Raw genomic sequence first — 15307 nt, forward strand, 5'->3', positions numbered from 1 at the left:
ATTTTACACATGTATGCATACACATACATACTTAAAAATTCTAGTAATGAGGATGCCTAACAAATTTTCATTCCTAAATAAGTAGTTCTGTATAATATGACCCCATTTCTATAATGCCTTCATTGAGCTGACATATTTGTTTTCCCTTCAGTAGATCATGTTTTTCTTTTTTTTTAATCCCATGGTTTTCTACCCTAATATTTATCATTTATTTTATGTTTTGAATCTACAAGATGAACATTGTTTCTTCTTCAAGACTTACCACGTCTGTTGCTCCAAAATTAGTCCTTAGGTTACAGTTAGGTAAATAGTCTCTCTTCACTGTGTTCACAGAAGACATTTAGAACACATTGTCTTATGATCTTTTTTCTAATAACAAATTAAATGATCGATACAGAAGAGACTACAGTTTATCTTTCACAGTCATTGCCAAATATGTACAAAGTTTGTAGACTTAAGATGTTTCACAAATACTTTTGTACTTACTTGAATTTGAACTTGAAGCTTCCAGTGTAAAATGAATAATTGCAGTATCAAAGATCAGAGAACTGAGTTAGAGGACAAGCTATGTGTTGACATATATTGGTTAAGTTTAAGACATATATTGGTTAAAAGTAAATGCGTAGAGAAAGATACGCCAAGCTGACATTAATGATAAGAAAGCTGGAATGGCTATGTTCATTTCAACATATATTTAAGAGCAAAGAATATTACCACAGATAGAGAGGATCTTTTTATAATTATCAATTCCTCAGGAGAACATAACTGTACTGTGTTTGTCTGCATTTAATGAAGAGTTTCATAGTACATGAAGCAAAAACTTGCAAAAGTGAAAAGAGAAGTACATGAATTCATATTCGAGTTGGAGATCTGAGTACTCCTCCCATGATAATTGGTAGAGTAAGCAGACAAAAACTCAAAGATTTAGAAGACTTGAAGAGCAGCATAATCAACTAACTTGTCCTGACACCAAGAGAACGCTCGCTCAACAGTAGGAGAATCAATGCTCTTTTCAAGGGGTCACAGAATATTTAACCATGTGTGGATCATTCTGAATGCAAGACTGGCTTAACATTCAAAGTCAGTGCACATAATGACCCTCATTAACAGTTACAGAAAAACAACAGTGACATATAATCATCTCAATGTGTTAAAAAGTGTTTTCTCAAATTTGAAGTTGTTTTTTATCACACGGGCATTTGTAATAAAACGATAGCCAGTTATATTTAATGTTGACTTCTAAATACTTGTGCCTTATGATCAAGAATAAGGACTGCTTGACCTTTCTGGTCCTGTACCACACTATATGACTTAGCCAGTGTTAAAAGCAAGAAAAATAAATAAAAGTGATCCAGACTAGAAAGGAAAAAGTAAAATTGCTTTTATTCTCAAATGATATGATCATCTATATAGAAAAATCCCCCAAACTTACAAAATTTTCACTAGAATTTCTAAGTCATGGTACAAATGCCAATTTTTAGAAATATGAGAAATTGAAATGTTTTTAACGATAATTTACAATAATATCAAAATATGAAATTATTAGTAAAATTAACAAAAGTAATACACACTATTTATGGAAAAGCACAGAACAATGCGGAAAGAAATTTAAGAAGACTAAATAGACTTACAATATTGATTAACCAAAATATTAAGATTTTAACTTGTTCTTATTTGACCACTTTACTCAGTATAGTCCTAATTAAAAATCTCAGTAGGTTTTCATTTATCATAGATAAATTTATTTTAAAGTGTAGGTGAAAGTGCTGATGGCCTACATTAGCCAAGCATTTTCAGAAGGAACAGTTTGAAGCCATATCTGAGTTTAAAACTTAGTATAAAGCTGTAGTACCTGAGAAAATGTAGTATTAGCAGAAAGAGAGACATATATTGATGCCACAGATTCTCAAACAACTCCCACTCTGAGTTAGAATGGACAGGGTTGAATGTCCCCTGTGGGTTTCTGAGACTGTTACTCTCAATGAGAGTGGAAACCTGTCTTTCTCCTATGGAGTGGCTGGTGGTTTCCAAATCCTGACCTTGCCCTTAGCAGCCCAGTATGCTACCTTGAAACAGATTAGTGGGAACAAAATTATATCTGTTAATGATGGATTTTTGACAAAGGTGCCAAGACGATTAAACCAGGAAGGGACAATCTTTTCAACAAATGGTGCTGAATTGAGTTTATAATATCCATTTTCCAAATAATGAACCCATAGCCCTTTGCTTTACACCATATAAATAAACTTGAAATGATCATAGACCTAAAAATAAGCACTAGAACTGTAAAATGTTTCTAAGAAAATACAGTAGAAAATTATAGTGAGTTCAGATAGGCATATTTCTTTAATAGGATAAAAGTATGAATTATAATTAAAATGCATAATTTTAACTTCATAAACATTAAAATTCTGCTTTTCAAAAGAAATTAAGAAAATGGAAGGCAAGCAAAAGATAGGTAGAACATATTTGTATGCCAGTTTGTATGTCATACAGTGGCTATTTATCAACAGTTCTTATAGTCCAGTAATGACCAAAAAAAACCCCCAAAATATATTTCAGCAAACACTTCCCACTCATCAAAGAAGATTTGTTCCTGAGATCTTTGCATAATGAGCGTGGATCATTATAATTTGTAAGATTTCCATTGGCTGATTTTCCAGAAGTAGTTTTCCAGGTTGTTCTTCCTAGTCTTAGTCTGGAAGCTCAGCATCACAGCAACAGAAAGTCCCACCAACATTGTCTCTCCTTCACAGAAGACAAGAGTTTGACTACTGAATAGCCAGCGCCTCATAGTTGGTGTACAGATGCTACATTAGTGTCATCAGAAAGCACTGCAAACTTAGTTACAACAATAGGAATCTGTTCTCTTAGAATTTTTTAGTGGAGGGGTGGGAGTGGGGGTGGTCACAAATGAACCCATTATAGATGGTAAATAAGCCCATGAAAGAATTTTCATTTGTTATTAGGACAATGTTATTAAATTAAGCATATCCCCTATGATGGAGAGGATGCAGAGCAACTGGACTCATGTTGCTGGTGGGAATGGAAAATGTTATGGGCACTTTAGAAAGCAGATTGGCAGTCTATTATGAGGTTAAACATATACTTACCATGAGATTCAGCCATTCCATTCCCAGGTATGAAATGAAGAATAAGGAGAAAAAAGAGAGAAAGAAATGAAAATAATTTGTCTACACACTTGTTCATGAATATTCAGAGCAACATTATTCATGACAGCCAGAAATTGGAATCAGCATAGATATCCATCACTAGTCAATGGACAAATAATTTGTGGTGTATATATATAATTTGGGATCCTATTCATCAGTAAAAATAAACAGACTAATGCTGTATCAGCAGCAGTGTTGAATCTTGGAGGTCTTACGGTAAGACTATGTTATTAATTGTAGCCAAGGCCCTCCTAGAATGACACACAGTGGGTCAGTGGTGCCAGGAGGGTGGAGGAGGAGTTGGTTGCAGTCATGAGGCAACTTTAGGGGTGATTGATATATTCTGTATCATGTCTTTGGTGATAGCTGTGTGCTTTTCCATTTATCAGTGCTTATTGAATAAGACAGTTCACATTTGCTAATTTTATCCCTTATAAATTTTGCCTTGATAAAGCTGAATGAGAAAAATAGTTTAAAACATTAGAAAATTATTATCAAGCTTTCTTGGAGTCATCAAAAGTTTGAATAGAGTAACTGAGTTTATTCTTTGTAGGACTTGGACAGACAAGAGTCTTTAGGTTTTTTCCGAAGTCTTTGGTGTGAGAAAAAGAATAACCAATGACCAACCAATAAAAGGAGAGAGAACTAGTTTAATTCATTGGTTGAAGATTACAAATATTATATTCAGAAAGGAAATAGTAATTTTTCTTAATAAAAAAGTTATGATAAATCAATTAGATGTTTAGACATGTAGCTATTCATTATTATTGTCATGTTAACTCTCTTTAGAAATATAAACCTGGTCGATGTGATGATATTTTGAAATGGAAGCCTCCCAGTCTGAATTCTGTGGATTTTCGCCTAAAGATAACAAGAATGGGAGGAGAAGGGTAAGTTGTAGCATAAATAATTCTGTTTAGTGTTGGTTTCATTGTTTGCAGCAGCGGTTCTCAACCTGTGGGTCATGGCCACTTTGGGGTCAAACAACCCTTTCACAGGGGTTGTCCGATTCATAACAGTAGCAAAATCACAGTGACGAAGTAGCGATGAAAATAATTTTATGGTTTGGGGCTGGGGATCACCACAACATGAGGAACTGTATGCAAGGGTCGCGGCATGAAGAGGGTTGAGAACCCATGGTTTGCAGGGTACGACTTGATAGCTATTACAGGAGCCCTGGTAGCGAGCGCACTGATGAAGCTCGCCGCTGCTAGCCAAAAGGTCAGTGGTTCAAAAGTAGTTGTGACATTTGGCTTCTGTAATGGGAGTAGTGATACCATGAGAGTAGGGAAAGGTGTGGGGGTGGGAAGGGGAGGGAACCAATCTCGGAAGAATCACGTCTTAACACTTCTCACCCAGAGGGACAAACAACACGAGCGTGGGTAAAGAGAGACAGCGATGGTGTAAGATATGAAAATAATAATAATTTATAATTTATGAAGGTGGAATGTAGGGGAGGGAGGAAAGAGGGGAGCTGATACCAAGGCTAAAGTAGAAAGAAAATGTTTTGAAAATGATGATTGCAACATATGTACAAATGTGCTTGACACGATGATGTATGGATTGTTACAAGAGCTCTAAGAGACCCCAATAAAATGATTTATTAAAAAAAAGAAAAAGATTGCCTACTGCCCATGAGAAATTCTGACTCAGCAACTCTAGTTGTCAGAGACCAAATTTTTATGGGGGTGTCTCCCATGGAGCAGCTGGTCGGGTTGAACTGCTCCTCCACAGCGCCTCCATGGATGAGTTCTTCCAGCAACAATTTTGGGGAGCTTATCAGACAGTTTGATTCTGCCTTCTCGGGTTCCTGTGAGTCAGAATTGACTCAATGGCATTGAGTTAGTTTGTTTTTTTAAACATGCTATCTAATTTTCATAGATTATTCCAGTGACCTGTAACTGTTCACATTGAAACACTGTAATTTTTACCTTAAAAATCCGCATTTATAATAAGAATATTAAATTGTAAAAGTGAGAGTTGCTTTTACTTAAAAATTAGCCTTTATATTAAGGGCTCAAGTAGAAGGCAAATGTTTTAAGAATAATGATGGCAACAGATGTACATATGTTCTTGACACAATGGATGTATGTATGGATTGTGATAAGAATTGTGCGAGCCCCCAATAAAATGATTTAAAAAAATATAGCCTGTCAAAATTGATTTGTACGTATAAACATGATCACTGGTACTATAGTTAAATGTACGAGTATTTTTTTACTTTGACCGATGTTGCTTTATTTCCATTTGCAGAGCAAAAATTTATCTAGACTCGAATTAGAGTTTAATTGATGCATTTTATTAAAATTGCTCACATTTAGTAAGTACTAATTTTTATTTACTGGTTAATTTTTTGCCTTTACTAATTGCGCATTTGATGAACAGATGGTATAATGTTAATATTTTCATCGTTTTCCCAAAGATTTTTTCTTTTTTCACCTTTTTAAGACACATTTTAAGGCATTTTATGCAAGTAGGTACATTGTAAAAAAATAAATGCTTCAAGGAAATTGTAGAGAACTCAGTGAAACCAAGTAAAAGCACACTGGCAGAGAACTTTGAGCTCACTAGTGCGTGTCATGAAAGTTTTGGTACTTGCCAAAGGTGAACCGCAAATACGCTTTTTTGGGTAGCTAACGGAACAAAGGATATATAATCAGCTATGTGAGTCCAGACTCCATGAGATTGAAATAGTCTCTTAAGGGACTATAATTTTTCATAGTGAAGATAACATGCGATGTGGTTACATTTTAAGTAAAAGGTGCTTTTAATAAAGTGGTATAGATGTCAGTTTTTAAAAATTGGGAATTTAACATTTTATATCCTTAAATAAAGCTTTATGACTTAATGTCCCAGTATAATTTAGTGAGAACAATTATTTGAGTACCCTAAATAGTGTTGCACAAGTATTTACAGATAGATTATCTACTTGTTTATTTACTCATATGTATACATACGTGCATACATATTTTCCAATTTTCAAAAAATATTCTCTTCAAGTAAGTATTGGTAAGCATTAAATTCGAAGTGATTCTTCGGATAAAGTATCTGGTATACAGATATTCTGGGTTGCCACGGTATACATTAATAAATAACAATAAATATGCTAAAACAATGGAGATGCCACTTGTGGTGGTGCTATGCTGTTTTGTTTTCAAAGACAGATGACTGTAAGTCTGTGGAAATGTAATACATCAAAGAGGAGGTGCATTTTATTAAATTGCTTTATTGCTAAATTTTTTTGTCTAATGCTGTAGTTATTCTGGTTACTGTTATAGTATGGATCCTCATATCTTCTATTGATTTGTTTTTTATTTTTGAAAAACTAGTTTGTTGTACTTTGTACAGGTAATAATAATGATAATAAAAGCCACATGAAGTTAAATAGAATGCCCATTTCTCTAAGTAGCAGAAAAGGTTCATCTTTATATTTTTGTGTGTAATTTTCCATTGCAATTAATACGTCTTTCTGTTAGTTGTTAGTGAACTAACTCATGTTAGTTCTGACTCGTGATCTCGCGTGTGCAGAGAACTCCCAGGGTTTCCCAGACTCTGACCTTTTAGGGATTATTCACCAGGTCTGTCTTCCCAAGGTGCCTCTGTGCGGGCCCAAACTGCCAGTCTGTGGGCCAGGAATTCAGTGTGTAGCTGTTTTGTATCACTTGAGACTCCTGCAGTTACATAAAAGAAAATACAATTTCATTTAGAAGATTGCCACCCAAGTTTTGCTTTTACTGTGTTTCAATGGATTTTGTTCTTTCAAAATTTTATCTATTTAAATATCTTAAAAAACGAATTCCTTTTGATTCTTGTATCTTTAAAGTATTCTAAAATGTCAGAATTTAATGTGATTTTTTTACACAGGTAGGTCTTTATTCATGCAAGATGAACATCCATTTTTTAAAATAGAATATTTAATATGGAGTATAACTTGGTAACTGCTACATGAAATGTCTTATTCAGTTGTTTAGTATGCTTTTTAATACTAAAAATGTTACATACTGTAGCAAAACTGACTGCCATTGAGTTATTCTGACTAATAGCAGCCCTGTAGCAGTTTTCAGTAAATCCAAAAGTTTATGTCTAATGGCTAATAATAGCAAGTCAGTATGTTAGAAAAGTATTATAAGAACAAATTCATGTAATCTATTGAATGAGGAGTATATTTCCAAAGCATGGAACTCATAGATTGTGACCTCCAATTAACTGGGAGATTTTATATTGAATTATTATAATTAAAATACCATTTACTTCCATACTTACAAATATTTCTACAAAATTTTGAGTGAAATGGCTACCTTGAAAGATATGTTGTATCTATTATTCTTAGAAAGAATGTTAGTCATTTTATGGAGCCTTCACCTTTCAACACAGGTTTTGAGTCAAGTTTCACTGCTGTAATAAAGTGGTTATGATACAGATGTGTTAGATAGAAATTTTTATACATGTTAAAAAGTCTATTAGGGTAAGTAAAAAAGTATTGCTACTGTTATTCCAGTCCATACATGCACTGATTTATTCCACGCAAAATGTATTTAAGTGCATGGTAGGGTTATACAAGTAAAACAAGATGATAAAGTGGGTTTAGAATCAAGAGACACAAACTTAATGAATAAGTCCACTTTGTTTTTTAGCATCTGTACATTTCTATACATATTTGAACTTATATATATAAAACAAAAAAAACCCATTATTGTTTCAGTTAACACGATGCGAGTATTCTCACTCTGTGAGAGACATAAAATGAGGAGACGTAAAATCCCAACAATAATTTGTCCATTTCTGAGAGACGGTTTATATGATCTGTTTCCTGGTGCTGTGCGCTACAGGGTCAGTGACTCAAAGCCACCACCAGATTTAAAATCTGGGCAGCCAAAAGGAACAGTCTGCTCTCTCCTGTAGGGCTTCTGTGCGTCAGAATGGACTAGATTACCGTGAGATTCCTGGGCATGGTTGTCTACTTTTCATCTGATTATCTTATCGCTTAATAACTAAACTGTCAAGTGGGTCCACATCAACAATCCCACTACTGGTTGCAAGACCAGAAATGGCAACGTTTTTCTTCCACTCTCTATTTTTTTTCCTTTTGTTTTCCGCTGGGATCTTAGACCTTTATGCCAAATTTTTTTGCCACTCATTTTGGTTCTATAATTTTCCATTAATATTTACTATGGGACATGGAAATAATCAGGGTCTCCCCAAAGCTATTCTGGGTTCCGGACGTAGCCCTTCATATTGGATAGTGTAGCGGGAGCCCGCGTTTTCTTTGGGCACAGGATTAGTTCTTTAGCTAGTAGTGCAGTTATTTTATTGCCTGTTGTAATCAGCCTACCCACAGGTAAAACCCACTATTCACCTGATAACTGCCTGTGACATACGGAACATAGAATGGTCATTTGGCAATTTTAATTCATGATTCTGTGGAACCATTCTTGTGTCCTGTGATAAAGAAGCATTTCTATTTTGTGATTGAGAATCTCCATCCCTTTTGGCACAAAGTTGTGGGGATTGGAAGCAAAAAAGTTGTTGCTGGATTCTTAGTTGTGTTAAGAGCCACTCCCATTTCCACCTTTTGATTTCTCAGTCCTTGTACAAGGAAGGGGACTTCAAAAATTTCATAGAAAAATGAATTAAAGATAAATAGATAATTTTTTTCCACAAAATTTTGAAGCCCCTTCATGTATTGACAAAAGGGAAAATTTGTATTGTAGATTTGCTTGCAAAATCAAAGCATCTGTATCCAATAAGCTAGAACACTGCCCCTTTAAGTGTGATCTCTTAACTGATGATGTACATTTTTCACTTATAATTGGTGAGATAGTTAAAGTTTATTGTGCAAGTCTGACTGATAAACACATGTGGGGTTAATTGAAGGGTGGAGCGATAAATGGCTCGGTGAACCTTGCCTGTCTAGTTCTTGGGTCTCTTGCTTTGTGATAGTCGGACCAGGGTATAGCTGCCTTAGCCAGTTCCCTGCTTCAGCTGGCAAGGCTGACTTCCTGCCAGACATCCCTGAGGAGAAGCCACATGGTCCTAGCCTGATGCAGCCATGGGTGCTGGAGCAGCCGTGTGGAGATCCCTGCCAGTGCTGAGATGCTTACACATTTCTTGGCTCAGCTTTCCTTCTGCCGTCGGCATCATTGCGTGTGTTTTGTGGGATGGAGGACGACTTTGTGGATTGGTGTCGGACATACGGGTTCATGTTGGACTTGTGGACTTGAGCAGCACTGGACTGGGATTTTTTTTGTTGTGCTCTTTCCCTTTAAATAAGTATGTAAGTATGTGGTTTTCATTTTCCTACCATAGTTATTTATTTGGCTTCTTCCGCCCCCTCCCCCTATACCCCAAAGACTTGTGATCACATTATTGCAGTTGTATGATATTTTTTCATGGCAGAAAGGTTTTTTTTCTGTGCTTGCCTTCATTGTCAGATACATGTTGTCCTTATAATTTGGAAATAGGATAACGAGTACTTCCAACAAAATGTTCTCTTTGCCCTCTCACATTACATAAGAATTTTAGTAGTACTTTCCAGTACATTTTCTTTCCCGAGAAGATATTTTGGAATGTTTTTATTCTCATAATCCCTTCTCTCCGGATGTTACTAGAACATTTACTGGTGCCTTCTCTCCTAACCAATCCCTAATATGTCTTACTGGGACTTGGTGGTGGTTTTCATACTGCGCTACTTTTAGAATTTCTCTTAAGAATATTTCTATCAAGAATATTATTGTTAAATCATCTATCCCAGTCTATCGTTACCCACTATAAGTTTAATTATATTGTCACTGACTAAAGGTGACTAATTTGACTCAAGGTGAACAAGCACCAAATAGAACTGCCCTGTGTGTGCTTTTCTTTTTTTTATCAGTCATCTGATTGATTGATTAACAGTTTTATTAGCACTTCACATTTCATACATATTCAATAACTCAATCATACCAAGATGAGTTATACGATTGTCAACATATTAAATTCTAGAATATTTTCTTTTCTTGTAGTCATTGTTATTTATGTAATTATTTTTCTAATTGTAGCAAAACTATACACAACAGAACATTCTTCATTTGTATAACTTCTGCTTGTATAATTCAGTGCCATTGATTATACTCTTCGTGTTGTACAACCATTACTGATAGCCTTTTCAAGCTGTGTGTTTTTAAAGAAGCAGACGGCTACATGTTTACTCCTTTGGAGCAGCTAGCTAGTGGGTTTGAACAGCTGACCTTTTTTTAGCAGCTAAACAGTTAACCATTGGGTCACTAGAACTTCTGTGAAAATTTAACAGCATTTACATAGTGCAAGATTTATCTCCTCCACCACCCCTCCCATTATTTTCTTTCTTATTTAAATTCATTTATTCTTTGGATAGCTGTTTCTTGAATATTTTTGTGTGATGGATACATAGGTTACCTGATTTTGTTCATGTCTGCAAATTCTCTCTTTTTCCTGATCAGTAGTTCTTTACTGTCATTGTCTGCTAACTCTAGTGTGGAAACAGACGTTCAATGCTACCTTGATTATTTCCCATCTTTTGTGGTTACAGTGTTCTTTCTTTTGCTGTGGTTGACTAAATGTGCTCGCTCACGTCTAGTTGCTGAAATGCTCAAAATGGTGGTAGTCCACATGTGAAGAAAATACGTGTTTTTTATTGTGGGTCATTATGCATTAGCAGTGAGGCTAATGCTTCTGTACATCTCTTATGTTATACATCCTCCCATCTCAGACTTCAGTCGTTTTCACCCTTAGCTCCAGTGGGAAAGGACAGCCAAGTCCATTACTGGAGGGAAGTGTTGATCCTGCCTGAGGTATTTTCATAGATTTCTGTGTCCTGGACTCTTCTCAAAATTTGCTCATTTCCAATCTTCATGCACAGGTTTATTCCAAACAACATGTCATAAAGTATGTCTCTGTGACCAGTGGATGGCTGCAGACAAGTTTCTCAGTAGTACATTTGCCTTTAAAAAAAACAACTTCTTGTTCTGTGGAAATAACGATTTTAAAGTTAGGGCTAATACAAACTTTCTTTTTCTTTTTTTTAATTGGGGCTCATAAGGCTCTTATCACAGTCTGTACATACATCAATTGAGCAAAGCGCCCTTATACATTCATTGCACTCGTCATTCTCATAATTCACCTTCCACTTGGGTTCCTGGAATCAGCTCGGTTTCCCTTCCCCCCCCCCCCGTTCCCCTCCCTCCCTGATCCCACCCCTGGTCCCTTGATAGTTTATAAATAATTATTATTTCTTATCTTATACTCCCCGGCGTCTCCCCTCACCCGCCTCCCCATTGCCCATCTCCCAGAGAGGAGGTCACTCATAGATCTCCAAGATCGGTTCTCCCTTTCCACACCCCCTTCCCTCCCGGTGTCGCCACTCCCACCGCTGGTGTTGAGAGGTTCGTCTGTCCTAGATTCCCTGTGCCTCCAGATCCACACTGCACCGCTGTACATCCTCTGGTATAACCAGGTCCACAAGGTAGAATTGGGGCCATGATGATTGGGAGGGGAGGAAGCATTCAGGAACTAGAGGAAGGTTTTTAGTTTCATTGTTGCTACACTGAACCCTGAGTGACCCATCTCCTCCCCACTACCCCTCTAGAAGGGATGTCCAGCTGTCTACAGATGGGCATTGGGTCCCCATCATGTACTCCCCCTCTTTCACAGTGATGTGATTCTCACCACCACCCCACACCTTTGTTGTTGGAGACCTGGTCTCCTCTGCCCTTCACGATCACCTATGTTGGTGTGCTGCTTCCGTGTGGGCTTGGTTGCTTCTGTAATACAAACTTTTAAACAAAACTTTTCCTAAATCATTGAAGCTTTGCAACAAGCTTACTGGAATGCGGCTCCACATAGAACAACAGTTTTTAGATGAATCTAGCATTTTAAGGATGGTTCGGAAAGTCTCCAAGATGAACCAAGAGAGAGGAAACCATCACCCTTGTCATTGACGAATGAACAAACTGGCTGAAGTCCAGTAACTGGTGGAAGAAGACCATATAATTAGCATCGATAGTTACTGAAGTTGAGAGTCTCATATGGTTCTGCATTTTCTGTTTTAAGTGGACATCTTGGACTTAGCAGGCTTTTGCTTCAGGGGGTGCTAGAAGCTTTGCCCAAAGATCAGCTAGCTCAAAGAGCTGATATTTTCATCAGTCTTTTAAGCAAGATCAAGCTAATGATAACTTTATGGAACAAATTCTAACTGTGGACAAGTCTTGGGTTTACATATCTGACCCCAGAGAGCAAGGTCCAAACAAAACAGTGGATTCTGAATAAATCTCCTAGACCATTTCAGTTCGAGACAGAAAGGTCAGCTTGGGTTATGGTGAATTTTTAGGACTGCCAAAGGGATAATTTTGACATATTTTTAAAGACCACAACAGTCGGGGGGTTATTAGGAAGTTTTAAGAAAATTGAAAGCAGCATGGTAAGAAAAAGGCCAGGAAAGTTATCCCAAGAAATAGGAATTCTTTTCCACGGTGACAGTGCACCTGCTTATTCTTTGAGGGCAGCAATGGCTGTACTGTGAATAGTTCCTTGGGAAACTCTACCCTTCCACCCTACAGTCCTGATCCATCCTCCCTCAACACCAAAGAGTTCTTTCTGTTTCCCAAATACAAGGAACATTGAAAGAAGGAACATAGTTTTGTTTACTAAAAGGTCTCTGTGTAGCAGTGATTTCTTTTCTTGTATTATTCTTAACATTTCTCTAAATAGCTGAATCTAGATAAAATTTCATCTCTTGAAATTTTTACATCCAATGCAGGCAGCTCCGTATACTACTATGTGTTTCTCACAACTTTTGCCTAAGCAACTCTTTACAAGTGTGTAACTTTTTTTGACAACAATTACTATATTTGGTGGTACAATCCTACTCTTAAATGATGTGCTTTCTTCTTTACCATATACTTATTGCTAGGAACTCTAAGCTCAAATTCTTGTTTATATAATTAGGATTAAAGGGAGAAATATTTGAGCTTGTTAGCCACTGTGCATTTCTCCCTGGAAATTAATTATAGAATAAAATGGTTTTAATTATTAAATAATTAGTAATAGAATTATTGTCGTTTAACTGTCACAGTCTGTTTGGAACCAAGCCATTTAATGTGGTTTAAAGAGTTAATTATGAGGAGAGGATATTTAATATCCTCTAGTATATGACAGCTTCAAAATATAAATATGGTCATTTATTGTAAAAAGAAGACAGCTTGGCCACATCATTGTTAATGCAGTCCTTTTATCTCCAGAAAATGGAACTGATATTAAGCTTTGAATCTCAGGGGAGAGAAGATGGGGGGAGGGTATGGGAAGGACTCATTAAGTTCTTTGTGTACCTCAGGAAATGATCTCAGACACTAAATTTCCAAGTCTTGAATAAAAGGATAGTAGGAACAAATATGACTCATAATTGTCACAAAGATGCCTGTAGTGGTAATATTAGCAGTAGTTTTGAATATCTGAAGATATTGGCACCTGTTTAGGTATGACTATTATTTCAAATCAAAGGAAATAATTTCAATGTCTATTGACAATTTAAGTTTTAGATTTCTGAATGCTCATATACCATAGCCAGGTAGTCCAATATGAATGCTACAGAGTTAGCAATTTTCTTTATATTATTACCATATATCCTTTTAATTGGAAGTTTTCTGAATGTATATCCCAAAGGCACCTCATGCTCATATTGATAAATAGGGGTTTTATAACATGATTATAATCATCAGAAGACTAGATTCCGAATCTTTTTTTATTAAGAACATTTTGTTTTTGTTTAAAATTGATCACGTAAAGGACATATACGTTAGATTGTTAATACCCTGATTTTTTTTATGTGGTCATTAAGCAATGACATTTCATCAAATCACCGAATTTACCCATTTCAGGAAGGGTTCTAATTTATATAAAGCTAGAATGTGTGGTTTTTAGATGTGTAGATTGCAAGGCATTTAAATATGTACTTCTTATTAAAGGTGTAGGCCACAGTACACGGTCTCAGGAGAGTTTAGAATAAACTTACTGTAAATTGCACGATTTCAGTATTAAGAAGCAAGACTTTTATTTTGAAAAAAATTAGCTGTTTTAATTGTAGTCCCATTTAAACCTTTAGTTTAAAACAACAGTTTTACTTAATAGTTAATACTGATACAGTATTAATATCAGTTTATCACTATTAAATATGCATTTATTGAAAACCACACAAACCATTGTTGAAAGATTCTGGAAGTAAAAAAATGACTGCGCTGTATCATGAAGGACTGAATAGTCAGGAAGGCGGATGTATAAACAGTGGGAAATGGTGTGCTATCAGTGGGATTAAAGTACTAGAATCTAATAACTAGAAGGACCCAGATGATCTTATTGTTGTAGGTACCGTCGAGTCAAGTCTGACTTAGAGTGATCCAGTGTGTTCACAGGACGAATCCCTGTCTAGTCCTGTACCTTCCTCACAATTGTTGCCAGGTGTGAGCCAATCTTCCCGGGGTCTCAGTCCATCTCATCGATATCTTTCCTCCTTTTACTGACTCTACGTATAAAAATGTCTTGTTAGCAAGAGCACAGATAAAGTCTCTGGAAAATGATTCATTTGAATAGGATCTTGTAAGTAGGACTGTTGTTCAAGGCAGGGCATATCTAGAAAAGGCAAACTGCACAGAATGTTTATTGAGTGACAAGCTTTTCTAAGTAGATATTTGAGGAAAATAAGCTCGGATTAGATGAGGGTTGATCGAGGTAGCTTTATTAAAGAATTAGCATTCATGTTGGAGATTGAAAAGTATAAAAATGAGTGGCTATGTCTTCTATATAGACACATTTCAACTGTTTTGTAATCCAGAAACCTATTACACTTTTTGTCTCCTTTAACTGGCTCCTGAATAAATTCTTGTTCGTTTTACTTCTTAGATGTTCCTTATATCTGATGACTTACTTTTTATTCCATAGACATGATCGTGGTTTAAACTAGCAGTCTATTACCGGGACTACTGCAATACCCTCTAACGGTCTTAAGAAACGAACTCTGCTCTCACTCCGTGTATTATCTGACATTATTAGAACTCAGACAGCTTTCTTTTATTTAGCAATTACCTGGTATATCTTGTATATCTTTTCACTTTAAATTTTCCAGTTTA

General features: G+C 36.0%; 1 protein-coding gene across 2 annotated transcripts in view; it reads left to right on the forward strand.

The window, feature by feature from the left end:
- Positions 1–15307, forward strand: part of RNGTT (RNA guanylyltransferase and 5'-phosphatase) — a 258807-nt gene that overhangs the window by 146458 nt on the left and 97042 nt on the right. For both annotated transcript variants that reach the window (XM_075554782.1, XM_075554783.1), the window contains exon 13: positions 3963–4063. In XM_075554782.1, the coding sequence (XP_075410897.1) occupies positions 3963–4063 (101 nt within the window). The remainder of the gene's footprint in view (positions 1–3962; positions 4064–15307) is intronic.

This window comes from Tenrec ecaudatus, chromosome 7, assembly GCF_050624435.1.
Source record: "Tenrec ecaudatus isolate mTenEca1 chromosome 7, mTenEca1.hap1, whole genome shotgun sequence".
In the NCBI taxonomy this organism is placed as follows: Eukaryota; Metazoa; Chordata; class Mammalia; order Afrosoricida; family Tenrecidae; genus Tenrec; species Tenrec ecaudatus.